This window comes from Pan troglodytes, chromosome 23 (genome assembly GCF_028858775.2).
Source record: "Pan troglodytes isolate AG18354 chromosome 23, NHGRI_mPanTro3-v2.0_pri, whole genome shotgun sequence".
Classification (NCBI taxonomy): Eukaryota; Metazoa; Chordata; class Mammalia; order Primates; family Hominidae; genus Pan; species Pan troglodytes.
This window is the reverse complement of record NC_086016.1, coordinates 24472449-24490913: the sequence shown is the minus strand read 5'-3', so window position 1 is coordinate 24490913 and position 18465 is coordinate 24472449. Positions and strand designations below refer to the sequence as shown.

Here is an 18465-nt window from a genome sequence, read left to right as displayed (position 1 = left end):
CGTGAGCCACTGTGTCTGGCTTATTTTTTATTTTTTATTTTTTATATTATTTTATTTTTTTAACAGAGTCTCACTCTGTCGCCCAGGCTGGAGTGTGGTGGCATGATCTCGGCTCACTGTAACCTCTGCCTCCTGGATTCAAGTGATTCTTCCTGCCTCAGCCTCTCGAGTAGCTGCGATTACAGGCGCGTGCCACCATGCCGGCTAATTTTTGTATTTTTAGTAGAGACAGGGTTTTGCTACGTTGGCCAGGCTGGTCTCAAACTCCTGACTGTAAGTGATTCTCCCACCTTGGCCTCCCAGAGTGCTGGGATTATAGACGTGAGCCGCCATGCCGATTGGGGCCTGTTTTTAAAATGAATTGTTTTATTGTGGTAAAAACGCATATAATTTACCACCTTAACCATTTTTAAATTAATAGTTCAGTAGTTTCAAGCATTGATGTGAAACAGATCTCTAGAACTTTTTCATCTTGCAGAGCTGAAACAATGCCCATTAAACAACAGACTCACCCTTTTCCTCTGCCACTAGCCCTTGGTAACCATTACTCTACCTTCTGTTTTTTGTTTTTTTGGGTTTTTTTTTTTGTTGTTGTTGTTGTTGTTTTTTTGAGACGGAGTCTTGGTGTGTTGCCCAGGCTGGAGTGCAGTGGTGCGATCTCCACTCACTGCAACTTCTGCCTCCCAGATTCAGGGGATTCTTCTGCCTCAGCTTCCCGAGTAGCTGGGACTACAGGTGTGTGCCACCACCACGCCCAGCTAATTTTTTTTGAAACAGAGTTTCTCTCTTGTCGCCTAGGCTGGAGTGCAGTGGCGTGATCTTAGCTCACTGCAACCTCCGCCTCCTGGGTTCAAGCAATTCTCCTGCCTCAGCCTCCCAAGTAGCTGGGTTTACAGGTGCCTGCCACCACATCCGGCTAATTTTTGTATTTTTTTTTAGTAGAGACAGGGTTTTGCCATGTTGGCCAAGCTGATCTCGAACTCCTGACCTCAGGTGATCTGCCCACCTCAGCCTCCCAAAGTCCTGGGATTACAGGTGTGAGCCACTGCTTCCGGCCTCTACTTTCTGTTTCTATGAATTTGACTATTTTAGTTACCTCATATAGGTGGAATTATACAAATACAAAAGTATTTGTCTTTTTGTGACTGCTTTATTTTATTTGGCATAATATCCTCAAGGTTCAAACATGTAGCATGTGACAGATTTTCTTCCTTTTTGAGGTTGAATAATATTCTATTGTGTGTGTGTGTATATATATATATATATATATATAATCTTTTGTTTATTCATTTTTGGGTAGACATTTGGGTTGCTTCTACCCCTTGGCTATTTTAATAGTCCTTCTGTGAACATGGGTGTGCCAGTATCTCTTCGAGACCCTGCTTTCAATTATTTTAGATATATACCCAGAAGTAAGATTGCTAGAACATATAGTAGTTCTGTTTTTAATTTTATGAGGCATTTCTGTACTGTTTTCCATAGTAGTTATACCATTTTACACTCCAGTGACTGTGCATGAGGATTCTAATTTCTTTCCAACATTGTTTGTTTTTTAATAGTAGTCATCCTACTAGGTGTGAGGTGGTATCTCAAGGTGGTTTTAATGTGCATTGCTTTTATGATTAATGACACTGAATATATTTACTTGGTCTTTTGTGTATCATCTTTGGAGAAATGTCTATTCAAGTTCTTTGGCCTTTTAAAAAATTGAGTTATTTGTATTTGTCATCTCCATTATGGTTTTACTTCTTGCTTTCCAATCTGAATGCTTTTTGCTTCCTTTTCTTGCCTAATTACCTTGGCTGTAGAACCTCTAGTACGGTGTTGAGTTGAAGTGGTTAAAGTGGACATCTGTCTTGTTCCTGATCTTAGGGGCAGGGGTACTTTCAGTGTCACCATTAAGTATGATACTATAATAGCTGTGAGTCTCATACAGATGCCATTGTCTGGTGGAGAAAGTTTCCTTCTATTCCTAATCGTTTTGTTGTTTCAAATCATAAAAGGATGTTAGCTTTTGTCAAGTGTTTTTTCTGCAGGCAGGTGTAGTTTTTGTCCTTTATTAAAATGGTATAGGCTGGGCACGGTGGCTCACGCCTGTAATCCCAGCACTTTGGGAGGCCAAGGCAGGCGGATCACCTGAGGTTGGGAGTTCGAGACCAGCCTGACCAACGTGGAGAAACCATGTCTCTACTAAAAATACAAACGAATTAGCTGGGCGTGGTGACGCATGCCTGTAATCCCAGCTACTCGGGAGGCAGAGGCAGGAGAATTGCTTGAACCCGGGAGGCGGAGGTTGTGGTCAGCCAAGATCGTGCCATTTCACTCCAGCCTGGGCAACAAGAATGAAACTCCGACTCAAAAAAAAAAAATTAAAATTAAAAATAATAAAAATAAAATTATTGTTGGTTGATTTTCATAGAATGAACCATCCTTGTATTTTTTAAATAAATCCCACTTGGTCATGGTATGTAATCGTTATATATGTTGTTAGATTTTGTTTGCTAACATTTTGTTGAGGATTTTTGCCTCTGTAAGGGATATTGGCTGGGCACAGTGGCTCACGCCTGTAATCCCAGCACTTTGGGAGGCCAAGGCGAGCGGATCACGAGGTCAGGAGATTGAGACCATCCTGGCTAAAACAGTGAAACCCCGTCTCCACTAAAAAATACAAAAAAATTAGCTGGGCGTGATGGCGGGCTCCTGTAGTCCCAGCTACTCGGGAGGCTGAGGCAGGAGAATGGCCTGAACCTGGGAAGCGGAGCTTGTAGTGAGCCGAGATCACGCCACTGCACTCCAGCCTGGGCGACAGAGCGAGACCCCGTCTCCAAAAAAAAAAAAAAAAAAAAAGGATATTGGCCTGTAGTTTTCTTTTTTTATATGATTTCTTGGTTTGATTTTGGTGTAAGAGTAATAACTAGCCTCATAGAAAGATGTGCAAAGTTTTCTCTCCTCTTCTAATTTTTGGAAGAGTTAATGAAGGATTGGTGTTAATTCTTTTAAAAACGTTCAGAATTTACTAGCATAGCTATCTGATTTTGGGCTTTTATTTGGGGAAGTTTTTTGATTACTAATTCTATTGCTTGTTTTGGATCCATTCATATTTTCTGTTTGTTCTTGAGTCAGTTCATTAGTTCCTGTCTTTCTAGGAATTTGTTTCATCTAGGTTATCTAATTTGTTGACAGATAATTTTTCATAGTATTCCTTTATAATTCTCTTTATTTCTGTGTGGTTGGTAGTAATATACCCTCTTTATTTTTAAAAAATAATTCATTGAGGTGAAAGTCACATAACATCAGTCATTTTAAAATAAACAGTTTAGTGATATTTAGTGCATTTGTAATATTGTACGTGTGCTGCCTCTATCTAGTTCTGATACATTTCCATCATTCCAAAGTAAAACCCCTTTACCCATTAAGCAGTTTCTCACCTTTTCCCTTTCCTATCTTCTGGCAACCACAAATCTTTGTTTAATATCTATGGATTTATCTATTTCTGATATTTCCTGTAAATGAAATCATACAATATATGAGCTTTTGTCCCTGACTTCTTTTACATGGTATATTTTCAGGGTTTACCCTGTTGTAGCATGTATCAGTATGTCGTTTCTTTTATGGCTGAATAAACATTCTGTTGTATGTATATACCATGATTTGTTTATCCATTCATCCATTGATGGACATTTAGGTTGTTTCCACCTTTTGATTATCACGAGTTGTTGCTATAAACATGTATACATGTACTTGAGTACCTTTATTTCTTTGAGTGTATACTTAGATTTGTGGGATCATAAGTCTATGTTTAACATTTTGAGGAACTGCCAAGCCATTTTGTAATAAAATCTTTTGAGTTTTACAAGCTTTCGTTAATTTCCAGGATCTGAAAAACGTGATTTTTGTAGTTTTTGCTAGTGTTCTCTTTGCTTTTATGAAGCAGCAGCTATTTGTAGGTCTTTATTCCACCATTCCCCTTAACTTCACCCTGTTGCTGGGCATTTAATAAGTTGACTTTGTTATGCCTTTTTTTAGTTGTCTTTTTTTGTGGTCCTCCACAACCCCTCTGTACATCATTCTTCAAGCCCTTTAAAAACTCAGCTTTAGTGAAGAAACTTGACTCTGAACTATCAGACCACTTTTAGTTTGAACTGCCACCCTGTCAAATCTCCTTTGTAACCTCCGCCTCCTGGGTTCAATTGATTCTCTTGCCTCAGCCTACCAAGTAGCTGGGATTACAGGCGCCCACCACCACTCCCGGCGAATTTTTGTGGTTTTAGTAGAGATGGAGTTTCACCATGTTGGTCAGGCTGGTCTCGAACTCCTGACCTCAGGTTCTCTGCCTACCTCGGCCTCCCAAAGTGCTGGGATTACAGGTGTGAGCCACTGCACCTGGCCTTTTTTGTTTTGTTTTGTTTTGTTTTGTTTTTTTAAAGATGGAGACTAAGATTCTGCTCATAGGAGGAAGGGAAGGAAAAGGGGAAAAATGACCGATTTTCTCTGTTGCTTAAGAGTAGATCCCAGGCTGGGCACGGTGCCTCACGCCTGTAATTCCAGTACTTTGGGAGCCTAAGGCGGGTCTATCACCTGAGGTTAGGAGTTTGAGAGCAGCCTGACCAATATGATCAAACCCCGTCGCTACTAAAAATACAAAAATTAGATGGGCGTGGTAGCATGTGCCTGTAGTCCCAGCTACTTGGGAGGCCAAGACAGGAGAATTGCTTGAACCCAGGAGGTGGAGGTTGCAGTGAGCCGAGATCACGGCACTGCACTCCAGCCTGGGTGACAGAGCGAGACTCCCATCTCAAAAAAAAAAAAAAAAAAGAGTAGATCCCACTCACTGTTATAGCCACACACAAATTTTTTTCAGGCATCAGTCCCACTTGAGTAACTTCTGTGATTAGATTTTAGGCCACCAGGACTCCTATGGTACCTATCCCCACCATCTTCCCTTGCCTATCACTTTCTTCACCCCACTGCTTCTTTCTCAAACTTGTCCCCCACCCCCACAAATAACTCTACACGTTTGCTATCTTAGAATTGAATGCCCATTAAACAGAGATCCTTGCAGTAAATGGGAGTTTTATAGGATCCTTAAAACTACAGCAAACATTTGTATTCCATCCCAGGGCAACTAAATAAAACAAAAATAACTCTTTCATAAATATTTTTTAATAAATACTTTTTCAAAAGTAAGCTGAGGATGGTAGAGGAGTGTAAAATAGGGTTGAAACTAGCCTGAGAGGCCAGGTGCAGTGGCTCACGCCTGTAATCCCGGCACTTTTGGAGGCCAAGGTGGGTGGATCACTTGAGGTCAGGAGTTCGAGACCAGTGTGGACAACACGGGGAAACCCCATCTCTAATAAAAATACAAAAAATTAACCAGGCATGGTGGCGCACACCTATAGTCCCAGCTGCTCAGGAGGCTGAGGCACAAGCATCTCAGGAGAAGTTGCAGTGAGTTGAGATTGTGCCACTGCACTCCATCCTGGGTGACACAGCGAGACTCCATCTTAAAAAAAAAAAAAAAAAGGCCAGGCACAGTGGCTCACGCCTGTAATCTCAGCATTTTGGGAGGCCGAGGTGGGTGGATAACCTGAGGTCAGGGGTTCGAGACCAGCCTGGCCAACATGGTGAAACTCCATCTCTACTAAAAATACAAAAATTAGCCAGGCGTGGTGGCACACACCTGTAATCCCAGCTCCTCAGGCAGGAAAACTGCTTGAACCCGGGAGGCAGAGATTGCAGTGGGCCGAGATTGCGCCACTGCATTCCAGCCTGGGTGACAGAGCAAGACTCCATCTCAAAAAAAAACAAAGAAAAAACAATGATCTAGTAGAAGGGCCATTGTTTGAATGCATAGAAATAATCTGGAAGGTGGGTTATCATCCACTGATCTCTCAGCTTTCTTTGGAATTGAAGCCCTCCTATTGGCTTCTCCCATCATAGGAGGTGAGAATTGATTTTTGAGGACAAACCTGTTAGATCTGATATATCTTTGCATGTCTAACCTCCCTACCCCAGTATCTCAAGATTCTGGCAAATTGGAAAATAAGCATTCATTCATCCATTGGTGGACATTTGTAGAGAAGGGTCTCTGGACATCTAGAGGAGAAGAAAACTCTCATGGTCTAATGCTACTCTTGTTCTTAATGAACTTGTTCATTAACTTATTAGCTTCGTTCCTGATCCTTGCTCTATTCCTCTTTTTCACCTTGATTGATGGTTGGATGGAGGGTTAATCAGTATGGACAACAGCCAAAAATCTAACCAAGAGCAACTGGTTAGGAAGTCCAGCAGTGTCATTAGAACCCAGTTTAAGTTTTTCTTCTTTACTTGTTTGATGGTTTATTAACAACAGGAATTCATTTCTCACATTTTTAGGCTGGGAAGTTCAAGATCAAGATGCTGGACGCTTTGGTTCCTTAGTGAAGGCTCTCTTCCTGGCTGGTGGATGACAGCCTTCTTGCTGTGTTCTCACATGACAGAAAGAGGAAACAAGGTCTGTGGTATCTCCTCTTATAAGGGCGCCAATCACATCATGAGGGCCCTATCCTCATGAATACATCTTAACCTGATTATTACCCAAAGCCACCATCTCTATATACCATCACATTGGGGGTTATAGCTTCAGTATACAAATTTGGGGGTGGGGGGAACACAGTTCAGCCCATAGCATAACACAAATTATGTATACCTAAAATATTCTCTAGAATTGGAGGAATCATTTAATGCTTAGGGATAGAAGAGTGACATAATTACAGTTGTGTTTTAAGATCCATCTTGTGGTGTTGTGTTATATAATTTGAAGGACAGAGAAAAGAGACAGAACAATTTAGGGTCTAGTACAAGTGTACAAAAATGAAGTAACCAGTGGACCTAAACCTAGAAGTTGCGGCCTGGGCTGGGGGCCATTAATAGGAATGGACATGAAAGGTAGAATGAGCGATGCTCTAAAAGTTATTTAAAATGGCTTATAAGGTACTTTGACATTTTCTGGGAGGTAGAGGAGGTTTGAACAGGTTTACAAAATAGAGAGTGAAAAAATGAATCCAATGAGACACTTTAATTCTTAAAGACTAAGCAGTTAACAGCAATATCATCAGAAATAAGTGTGCACTAAGTCAGTTTTAGCAGAAAGAGCACAAAACCAGAATTCAGGAATTAGGCATCTTAGTGCTAACTCTGTCTACAAACCCTCCATGTAACTTTAGTAAATCATAAACTTCTGGGGGCTTTAAAAATTAATCTTCAGATTGGCCGGGCATGGTGGCTTACGCCTGTAATCCCAGCACTTTGGGAGGCCAAGGCAGGCAGATCATGAGGTCAGGAGATGAAGACCATCCTGGCCATCATGGTGAAACCCCGTCTCTACTAAAAATACAAAAATTAGCTGGGCGTGGTGGTGCACCTGTAATCCCAGCTACACGGGAGGCTGAGGCAGGAGAATAACTTGAACCTGGGAAGCAGAGGTTGCAGTGAGCCGAGATCGTGCCACTGCACTTCAGCCTGGGTGACAGAGCAAGACTCCGTCTTGAAAAAGAAAAAATAATAACAATAATAAACTAATTAATCTTCAGATAAATCTAATGGCCATGTTGTCAGATTATAGTCTGATTTTTTAGGATATTGGAGAATATTAATGATTGTGAATTAGAATATTTTCTTTTTTTTTTTGAGATGCAGTCTCGCACTGTCACCCGGGCTGGAGTGCAGTGACGTGGTCTCGGCTTACTGCAACCTCCGCCTCCTGGGTTCAAGCGATTCTCCTGCCTCAGACTCCCAAGTAGCTGGGATTACAGGTGTCCACCACCAGGCCCAGCTAATTTTTTGTATTTTTAGTAGAGACAGGGTTTCACTATGTTGGCCAGGCTGGTCTCCAACTCCTAACCTTGTGATCCACCTGCCTTGGCCTCCCAAAGTGCTGGGATTACAGGCATGAGCCACCGTGCCCGGCCAGATATTTTCTTTAGAGAGGATGTTAGAAAATACATTTAGAATTACGTAGAAGGTAGTTATTGGAAATGTGGAAGTGATCCTGAGAAGATTGGATTTGGGCAGGAGTTTTCCCACAGGACATTTGGTAATTCCTGGAGCCATTTTTAGTTGCCACCCTGGGGGACTACTGCTGGTTTCTAGTGGGTAGAGATCACAGATGCTGCTAAACATCCTACAGTACTCTCGACAGCCCCCAGCAAAGAATTATCTAGTCCCAAATGTCAGTAATGCTTAGGAAACACTGGGCTAGGTGACATCATCCTGGAGTTAGGCGATTGAAGTTGTATATAGACAGACTAAACCAATTTTAGTTGACTCCAGAGAGCAGTGTATTCATATCTGCCTTATATTTTTTCTGGCATTATATATCTACTAATTAAGTTGTAAATCACTATTCATGATACACCAGTTTGTATATAGTTGACAATGCTTAATATTGTATTCCTTTTTAAATTCACTTCCAAGGTGATACACATATTTGTAGGAATAACTATTGTCTATATGTTCCAAAATTAGATACTGATATCCTAATTAAAATTAAAACAAATGTGCATGGCATTTATTAGATGTCAATTTAATTTTTATGCTTTGGATTATGCTGATTTGAAGGGTCCACATGGGGATACAGTGAATCTTGATATGTTTTTAGAAATTGGTGAGTTATGAACCTTGGTTTCTAGTGCCTGCATTTTGCTAGCATTAGACCAGTTTTTGAAACAACTAGTAGTGACCTAGTGATGAGGCTTAACTGATTTTGTGGGTCTGTGGTTAGTTTAAGAAAAATGAGGCTGGGCGCAGCTCAGGCTTGTAATCCATGGCTCATGCTTGTAATCCCAGCACTTTGGGAGGCCGAGGCTGGTGAATCACAAGGTCAGGAGTTCAAGACCAGCCTGGCCAACACAGTGAGACCCCGTCTCTACTAAAAAATACAAAAATTAGCTGGGTGTGGTGGCATGTGCCTGTAATCCCAGCTACCCTGGAGGCTGAGTCAGGAGACTTGCTTGAACCCGGGAGGCAGAGGTTGCCGTGAGCTGAGATTGCGCCACTGTACTCCAGCCTGGGCGACAGAGCTAGACTCCGTCTCAAAAAAAAAAAAAAAGAAAGAAAAAGACAAGAAAAATGAAATAGAAAATTTTAGAATGCAGCCTGTGTAGTAAAGGTAGTTATTATTTATGTGTATGTGCTTGTGTAATTGGACTCCATATAACTTTTTTTTTTTTAAACTATTGGTTGTGGTCAAATATTTGTAAAAAGCTAGCTTTAAGTCCTTTATTGGCCTACGGAATTTCCAATGGATAAAGTTCTCAGAGTAAATTCATAGAAAATGTGGAATTAATGGAGCATAATCTTCTTTAAAAATAAAGGATCTTATGAAGGAGAGTCGATATTTATTGATTCATTTAACAAATTCTGTATTTGTTGAGCACCTGTCCTGTGCCAGACACTGTTCTTTGTGCTGGGCATACAACAGGCAACAAAAGATAGAATACCTGCCCTTTTGAGTTTTATGTTCCACTGGATGGACAATAGAAAATAATCAAGATAAATAGGATCGTAATATGTTAAATGGTGATAGGGCTTTGGGGATGAAAGAAAAGGGAAAAGAGATTAGGAATGTGGGTTAGAGGTTGGTTGGAATATTTGAGAACCTCACCGAGAGGGATACTTGGAATAGAGCCCTAAGGGCAGTGAGGAGCTAGCCATGCAGATACCCAAATGATCATTCATATTGGAAGGAACAAGGGCTTTGAGCAAGGAAAAGAGCTTAGTATGTTCAAGAAATAGCAGGGAGGGCCAGGTGCAGTTCCTCACGCCTGTAATCCTAGCACTTTGGGAGGCCAAGGCATGTGGATCACCTGAGATAAGGAATTCAAGACCAGCCTGGTCAACATGGTGAAACCCGATCTCTACTGAAAATACAAAAATTAGCTGGGTGTGGTGGTGCATGCCTGTAGTCCCAGCTACTCAGGAGGCTGAGGCACAAGAATCACTTGAACCTGGAAGGTGGAGGTTGCAGTGAGCTGAAATATATACCTGGGTGATAGAGCGGGACTCCATCTCAAAAAAATAAAATTTAATTTAAAAAATTAAAATAAATAGCAAGGAGGTTAGTGTGGCTACAGTGAAGTGGATAGTGGAGAGTAGTATGAGATAACTGCAGGAGCAGTATGTGGGGTTGGTAGTGTAGTCTTCTAGGCATTGGTAATACTTGGTCTTTTACTCTCAGTTAATCAGAAAGCCATTGGAGGGTTTTGAGCTGAACAATGATACAGTCTGACTTTGTTTAACACAATCAATCTGCTTGCTATGTGGAGAAGAGATTGAGGAGGAAGCACTGTTGTGTTTAAGTTCAGTGGGTAAGTCAGAACTGGAGGGGAAAATTTAGGAGGCATTACTGAATGGATTATAATTAAGGCCATGAGTTGGGATGAGATTATCTGCCTGGCAATTGACATTGTGCTATGCTGTTTGTTGGTTATGTGTAGGTACTCTAACTCTATAAATTTAATACCTCTTTTCTATATTAATGTTTATGAGATTACTATATATGAATCAATTGAGATATTTTCATTTATTGTAATTTTCTTCCAATTCCACTACAAATCAAGCTGCCATTGAATAGGTGGTGCTTTTAAAAAACCAGCTATTACTGTAAGTCTAAGAAATAAGAATTTTTGCCTTTAAGATAGCAAAATACATTTAAAAGTAAAAAACTTGCTAAAGAGGAAGCATCTGGTGTGTGGCAGACTAAGGATTCCAGCTTACTCTTCAACTCCAAAGCCCATGTTTCTAAACACTGCACAATGATGCCCTCATAAAAATGTGTGTCTTTTCCATATAATTTTGCCTAGTGATTAGCTGCTGGTAGGTTTTTTTTTTTTTTTAAATGGAATAGAGCACAATCAGTACAGCCAAATTATGATTCTAGATTCTTAGGAACCTGATCTTTTATCACAGGTTTTAAGCTGTTATTTATCCTCTTTCAGTCTCAGTGTCCTTGTGGGTAAAATAGTGGTTTATAAAAACAATGTTTTGGAGGAAAATTAAATAAGGTAATGCATTTTCCTGTACTTACTGATGTATGTTTGTACTTAGGTGGCAGTTTATATAAAGGAAGCATTGGGACTTGTGGCCCCACCATTCAGGAATAAAAAAATTAGAAAATGGAACAATCATGTGAGGAAGAGAAAGAGCCTGAACCACAGAAGAACATACAAGAAACCAAACAAGTAGATGACGAAGATGCTGAGCTCATCTTTGTTGGTGTGGAACATGTAAATGAAGATGCTGAGCTAATCTTTGTTGGGGTGACTTCAAATTCAAAACCAGTCGTTTCAAACATTTTGAACAGAGTCACCCCGGGTTCATGGTCAAGGAGAAAAAAGTATGATCACCTTAGAAAAGATACTGCTCGCAAATTGCAGCCTAAAAGTCATGAGACCGTTACATCAGAAGCAGTGACCGTCCTGCCAGCTTCCCAACTTGAATCGAGATCAACAGATAGTCCTATTATTATTGAGCCTTTGTCTAAACCTGATTATAGAAATAGTTCACCACAAGTTGTGCCTAATAACTCTTCAGAATTACCTTCTCCTTTGATTACATTCACAGGTTCATTGCATCATCCAGTAAGTACAGCACTTTCAGTAGGAGGTATAAATGAAAGTCCTCGTGTATCAAAGCAACTTTCCACTTTCGAAGTAAACAGCATAAATCCCAAAAGGGCTAAACTCAGGGATGGAATTATAGAAGGAAATTCTTCAGCTTCGTTCCCTTCAGATACCTTTCATACAATGAATACTCAGCAAAGTACACCCTCAAATAATGTTCATACCTCATTAAGCCATGTTCAGAATGGAGCACCTTTTCCAGCAGCTTTTCCAAAGGACAATATCCATTTCAAGCCTATAAATACAAATCTTGATAGGGAAAATGAATTGGCAAAAACAGACATTTTGAGTCTAACAAGTCAAAACAAGACCTTTGATCCCAAGAAAGAAAATCCCATTGTGTTACTTAGTGACTTTTACTATGGACAGCATAAAGGAGATGGGCAGCCGGAACAGAAGACTCACACCACCTTTAAATGCCTCAGCTGCGTGAAAGTTCTAAAAAATGTTAAGTTTATGAATCACGTGAAGCATCATTTGGAATTTGAGAAGCAGAGGAACGACAGCTGGGAAAACCACACCACCTGCCAGCACTGCCACCGGCAGTTTCCCACTCCCTTCCAGCTACAGTGTCACATCGAAAATGTCCACACTGCCCAGGAGCCCTCTGCTGTCTGTAAAATCTGTGAATTGTCATTTGAAACAGATCAGGTCCTCTTACAACACATGAAGGACCATCATAAGCCTGGCGAAATGCCCTATGTGTGCCAGGTTTGCCATTATAGATCGTCGGTCTTTGCTGATGTAGAAACACATTTTAGAACGTGCCATGAAAACACAAAGAATTTGCTTTGTCCCTTTTGTCTCAAAATTTTCAAAACAGCAACACCATACATGTGTCATTATAGGGGCCACTGGGGAAAGAGTGCACACCAGTGTTCCAAGTGCCGGCTACAGTTTTTAACTTTCAAGGAGAAAATGGAGCACAAGACCCAGTATCATCAAATGTTTAAGAAGCCTAAGCAACTAGAAGGATTACCTCCTGAAACAAAAGTTACTATTCAAGTGTCGCTGGAACCTCTTCAGCCAGGATCAGTGGATGTAGCATCCATAACTGTGAGCACATCTGACTCTGAACCATCACTCCCCAGGTCTAAAAGCAAAATTTCAAAAAAGTCCCATTAATTCTAGTTTCAGTAAATCTAAAGCAAGTATTTCAAACCAAATTAAAAAACCTCATAAAACAAAAAATACAAACCATACATTATTCAGTAGCACCAAAAATAGTGAAACTAGTGGATTATATATGACTTTTTAAACAAGATTCAGGATATATATTATTTGATCTGAATTTTGAGGTATTATTTTAAAACATCTGGTTTTCATGTTAACTGTATCTGGCTTAACACATAAAAGGTGTTTGTGTGTGTATGTGTGAGAGAGAAAAAGGTATTAATTTATTTTTTTAATTTTAATTTTTTTTCTTTTTCTTTTCTTTTTTTTTTTTTTTACTTTAGAGACAGGGTCTCACTGTTACCCAGGCTGGAGTGCAGTGGCGTGATCCTAGCTCACTGCAACCTTGAACTTCCAGGCTCAAGCATTCCTCCGCCTCAGCCTTTGGAGAGTAGCTAGGACTACAGGCGCAGCCACCACACCCAGCTAATTTTTTATTTCAATTTTTTGTAGCGATGGAATGTTGTTATGTCGCCCAGGGTGGTCTCGAACTCCTGACCTTAGGGGAGCCTCCTGCCTCAGCCTCCCCAAGTGCTGGGTTGTGTGAGCCACTGCCCCTGGCACCTATTTATTGTTTTGGTATTTCATGTTACTCCTAAGCTTGAAAGCTCTTTTTTCTATATACAGAATTCATAGAATTTTTGAAATACTTAGTTTTCTTTACAGCTTTTTCCATGCATTCAGCATTTCATGATTAACTCTAGTCAGACTGGAATGGCTTTGTTATGCCCTGGCCCACTTGCTGCCGAATTCCCAGAAGTGCCTCTGCTGTGCTGGCATAAAATAACCTGAAAAGATTCTGAAAAGCCAGGATGTGGAATTGAAAGAGAAGCTGCTGCGTGAGCAGAGACCAAGAAGGCGGAGGTTAGTTGAGGGAGAGCAGTGGTTCTTTGTTCTAGTTGAAGGATAGGCACACATTCATTCTAGTCTTGGGGCCAGGTCAAAAGGAACACTGCTTCAGAGTGTCTTTACCTACCTGAAAACATCCAAGGAAGCCAAACCATTCAAAGTAAAATGCTTTTGTTTGGTGAAGGGCCCCTGCAGACATCAAACAGCCGTCATGTATCATTGGTTTGAGGTGAAATAGCAATAAAATTAATAGAATGGTGCCTGGTACTAGCTGACTTCCTGTTCTGTGATCTAAAGGTGAATTTGATTCATTCCCTCTCCTCTCCCTTCTGGCTAGCTGTTAGTGGAGAATGAACTGGCCATATTCTCAGCCACAGCTGTAAAGCAAGTTTCCCAAGGGGAAGAAGCCCTAGTATCTATAATTTGAACTGTACTGGACCCATAGTTTTAACTGAAAAGGGCCAAACAAGTGGTGTCTGTCCAGTTCCTGGACTGGGCTAAATTTAGTTTTCCCATTGTTAAGCTGGAATGAGGACTGTCCCAAGAACAGTAGGTACAGTGGACAAAAATAGCCCAGGGTGACTGACTGAATTTAAACCCATAATGGCTTTATATTTTTCTGTGCATATATATCTTACCCTAATTGAACATGTGAAGCTTGCAACTTTATGTCTTGCTTTGGACATGAATGTATTACAGCTTGCAGCTATTCTGTTAAATGTATAGTTTCCCAGTTTTTTGACACTAATGCTGTTTGGGTCTTACCTGACACACACCAGTGTGCAAGAAATGTCTCTCTAATTCAGTAAGTTTTAAGACTTAGAGTTAATGTCCTTCATCTGATCTATCCTATCTAATCTGTACTATGGGTGAATCTTTTTCCCTTGCTCTCCCCAGGGGCTGTTTCACAGTATTCTGGAGTACCTTTTGAGTATTGGTTCCTGAACATCAGCAGCCTTGGCTGCCTCTGTGGACTCCCGGAGTTGTCTCCCTGCTTGTGTTCTGGTGCCATCCTTTGTTCCTCCACCCCTGACCAAGGTGCCCAGCAGCCTGTCTTCACCAGTCAAGGAATCCGCCATCTTGGTTGTAGACATAGGTCTGGAGAAATCTCTCCCTTTTTCCTTGATTTCTTTTTAAAGGTACCTTATCTCTCCCCACTCCTTTCTTCCCTCCTCAATCTAGTTAAATTTCCTAAGCTTTCACAAAAATCCGGGAAGAGATAATTAAGAGCTTAGCATCCCTCTTAGAGTAGAAGGCAGTACAGATAACAAAGAAGTTGTGAGTATATTATCTACATTTTAGAAAATTTTCTGACTCTAGATCCGTAGATTCTGTTGTATTTATTTGCCGGACACTCATTTGATTGATTTGCACCTTGAACACTATACTAGGTCTTTTCAGTTACGTTGCTTGGGTTAAGACACTTTGCTAAAATTACAGACTGAATCCTTTCTTTAGTTGAAGAAAGGGTATGTGTGTGCAAGTGGGTGTGTGTGTGCCAGTTTTTCTTGTCTCAGGTAGATACTCCCACTGTGTATAAATAGATCTACAGACTTTTCATACTTACCTCCCGTATTCTGTTTCTGTGGTAAAAATATGAAGTGTTTTAGTTGTATGTTGAGTGATTGGTTGGTATTATCAACACTGTTGTTTGCAGTTTCATTAAAGCATGCTCTTAAGGAGTACATATGGTCATTAATTGCCAACTGTAGATTCCAGTGATCTGGCCCCTGCCTACCTCCTTCCTCTCTTTTTCATTCTCTGTCATGCTTCTCCACTGTTTTCCCCAATGATGCACTATTTTGACACACTGGCCTTGCTATTCTTTAAGCAAATCACATTCTTCCCAATCCAAAGACTTTGCACATGCTGTTGTCTTTCTTAGAATGCCCTTCCCCTAGGCCTGCATGGCTTGCTACCTCACTTAATTGTTTGACACTTCCTTTGGTTCATTGAGCTTCAAGGCTCTTAAAATGCCACTGACAATGAGATCTCCCTTTAAAAAAAAAAAAAAAAAACTTTTACTTTTCCTCTTAAAGGCACTTTACTCTCTCCCCACTCTTTTCTTCCTCTTCAGAGTATTTAAATTTCCTAGGTTTTCATGAAAAAGCTGGAAAGCGATCATCATCAAGGGCTTTGCTTCTGTCTTAGAATTGAGCTAGCTTCAGTCAATTTCTGTGCCTGCAACCAAATGAAAATTAATATAGTGAGTTCTTTCAGGAGCTTTCTCTGTTTTTCTATTGATACCTCTATATATTTTTAAGGCAATGTCACTTTGTTTTGTTTACAAATATATTGAATATGTCAAGATTACTATTTTGTTATTGCCCTTTGTGAATTTCCTTGTCTATTTTGCTCGCTTGTTCTTTCAGGTGAAATTTATTATTTTATTAATGTTGCCAAAAATTATAAGTAAAATATCAATTATAGTAATAAAATGTTTTGTGAAAAAAATGCTGTTGCTGTATTGTTGCTGTATTGTCTTTCCACCATAAGTAAAATGGGACGTTTGTTTTGTTTTTTGAGACAGAGTCTCGCTCTGTGACCCAGGCTGGAGTATAGTGGCGCGATCCCAGGTCACTGCAATGTCCACCCCCCTGAGTTCAAGTGATTCTTCCTAGCAGCTGGTACTATGGGCGTGTGCCACCATGCCCAGCTAATTTTTGTACTTTTCGTAGAGACGAGGTTTCATCGTGTTGGCCAGGCTGGTCTTGAACTCCTAGCCTCAAGTGATCCGCCCACGTTGGTCTCCCAAAGTGCCAGGATTACAGGAGTGAGCCACCATGCCTGGCCTATTTTTAGTTTGTAATTTTTATTTAGTACCACTGTATAATCTTTGCCTTTTTGCCACTTGTGTTCATTTTTAGCCTTATTGCTACCACCAGAACTTCTTTTTTTTTTTTTGAGACAGAGTCTCGCTCTGTCGGCTAGGCTGGAGTGCAGTGGCCCCTGATCTCGGCTCACTGCAAACTCTGCCTCCCGGGTTCACGCCATTCTCCTGCCTCAGCCTCCCAAGTAGTCGGGACTACAGGCGCCTGCCACCACGCCCGGCTAATTTTTTGTATTTTTTTAGAAGAGACGGGGTTTCACCATGTTAGCCAGGATGGTCTCGATCTCCTGACCTCATGATTCACCCGCCTCGGCCTCCCAAAGTGCTGGGATTACAGGCGTGAGCCACCGTGCCCGGCACTACAGCCAGAACTTCTAAACAATATTTAAGATGGAGTTAATGGGCTTCTTTGTTCTTGGCTTTAATAAGAAATGATTTGCCCTTAAAGGTAATAAGTATATTGCTTAAATAATTTCTATTTCCATTTTTGGGGCCAGGTGTGGTGTTGCATGCTTGTAATCTCAGCACTTTGGGAGGCCAAAGCGGGTGGATCACCTGAGGTCAGGAGTTTGCAACCAGCCTAACACGGTGAAACCCCCTCTCTACTAAATACAAAAAAATTAGCCAGGCGTGGTGGCGCATGCCTGTTATCCGAGCTACTTGGGAGGCTGAGACAGAAGAATCGCTTGTACCTGGGAGGCGGAGGTTGCATCCAGCCTGGGAAACAAGCAAAGCTCTATCTCAAAAAAAAAAAGTTTCTATTTCTATTTTTTAGAATCTTTAAAGAGAATTATTTAGTTTTATAATTTACAACATCTATTAAGACAATCATTTTCTTTACTAACCCAAGTTTTTACTTGGTTGCACTTACAGCTTTCTTGTTAGAAACCTTCCTTTCCTGAAGCAAAAGTAGTTCTATTTGGGATAGGATATGGTTTTAACTACTCGGAATCCCACTTCCTTTCTCATTGCTAATATTAAAGTGTATTTCCTCTTCCTGTCATTAATTCGTCCTGGTTTTTCAATGTTTCTGATTTACTTTTTCCAAGAAGCAACCCCCCATTTGCTTTAGTTTTGTTTTCTCTATTTTTGTTTTTATTCATTATATCTCGTTCGCTTTCTTTAGCATTTTTTTTGTGAGGTTTTTTTTTTTTTTTTTTTTTTGGTAGAGACAGGGTTCTGCTATGTTGCCCGGGCTGGTCTCGAACTCCTGGGCTTAAACAGTCCTCCTGCCCTGGCCTCCCAAAGTGTTGGGATTGCAAGTGTGTGCCACTATGCCTAACCTATTTTTTAATTTTCTTTAACAAAGGATTCAAACCAGCTGGGCGTGGTGGCTCATGTCTGTAATCCCAGCACTTTGGGAGGCAGAGGTGGGTGGATCATATGTGGTCAAGAGTTCGAGCCTGGCCAAGATGGTGAAAACCCGTCTTTACTAAAAATACAAAAATTAGCTGGGCGTAGTGGCGGGCGCCTGTAATCCCAGCTACTGGGGAGGCTGAGGCAGGAGAATCACTTGAACCTGGGAGGTGGAGGTTGCAGTGAGCTGAGATTGCACCATTGCACTCCATCCAGTCTGGGAAACGAGTGAAACTGCTTCTCAAAAAAAAAAAAAAAAAAAATTAAGACGTGGTGGTGCACACCTGTAGTCTGACCAGCTACTTGAGAGGATGGGGCAGGAGGGCTTGAGTCCAGGAGGTCTGCAGTGAGTTATGATTGTACCAGTAGGTGACAAGAGATGCTGCCTCAAAAACAAACAAAAAAACCAAAACTTGGAAACCAAACTGAAAGTCAAATTATTAAATATATACCTACTACAAACAGTATTCAGTTATCAAAAGTAGTGATTATAGGAGCTATTGCAGTACACAATTTTATTTGGCTATAATGCAAAATAAGAAAGGAACATATACAAAGTTATATGTACTTTGCAATTGTAATTATTCATGATAACAT

At 40.7% G+C, this 18465-nt stretch overlaps 2 protein-coding genes across 3 annotated transcripts in view; both read left to right on the top strand.

The window, feature by feature from the left end:
• Positions 1-13116, top strand: part of ZNF280A (zinc finger protein 280A) — a 31807-nt gene extending 18691 nt beyond the window's left edge. The window contains exons 4-5 of one of the 2 annotated variants that reach the window (XM_054676077.2): positions 6376-6493; positions 11086-13116. The gene's annotated coding sequence lies outside the window, so the exon portion shown is untranslated. The remainder of the gene's footprint in view (positions 1-6375; positions 6494-11085) is intronic. The other variant, XM_063808310.1, reaches the window with a different exon arrangement.
• Positions 11154-13116, top strand: ZNF280B (zinc finger protein 280B). The gene has a single exon (XM_054676076.1). It carries the CDS (start codon positions 11154-11156, stop codon positions 12783-12785), a length of 1632 nt encoding a protein of 543 aa, XP_054532051.1. The 3' UTR covers positions 12786-13116.
• Positions 13117-18465: the final 5349 nt, after the last annotated feature.

Coding starts and splice junctions, on each gene's coding strand:
- ZNF280B (XM_054676076.1), top strand. CDS start 11,154: ATGGAACAATCATGTGAGGAAGAGAAAGAGCCTGAACCACAGAAGAAC.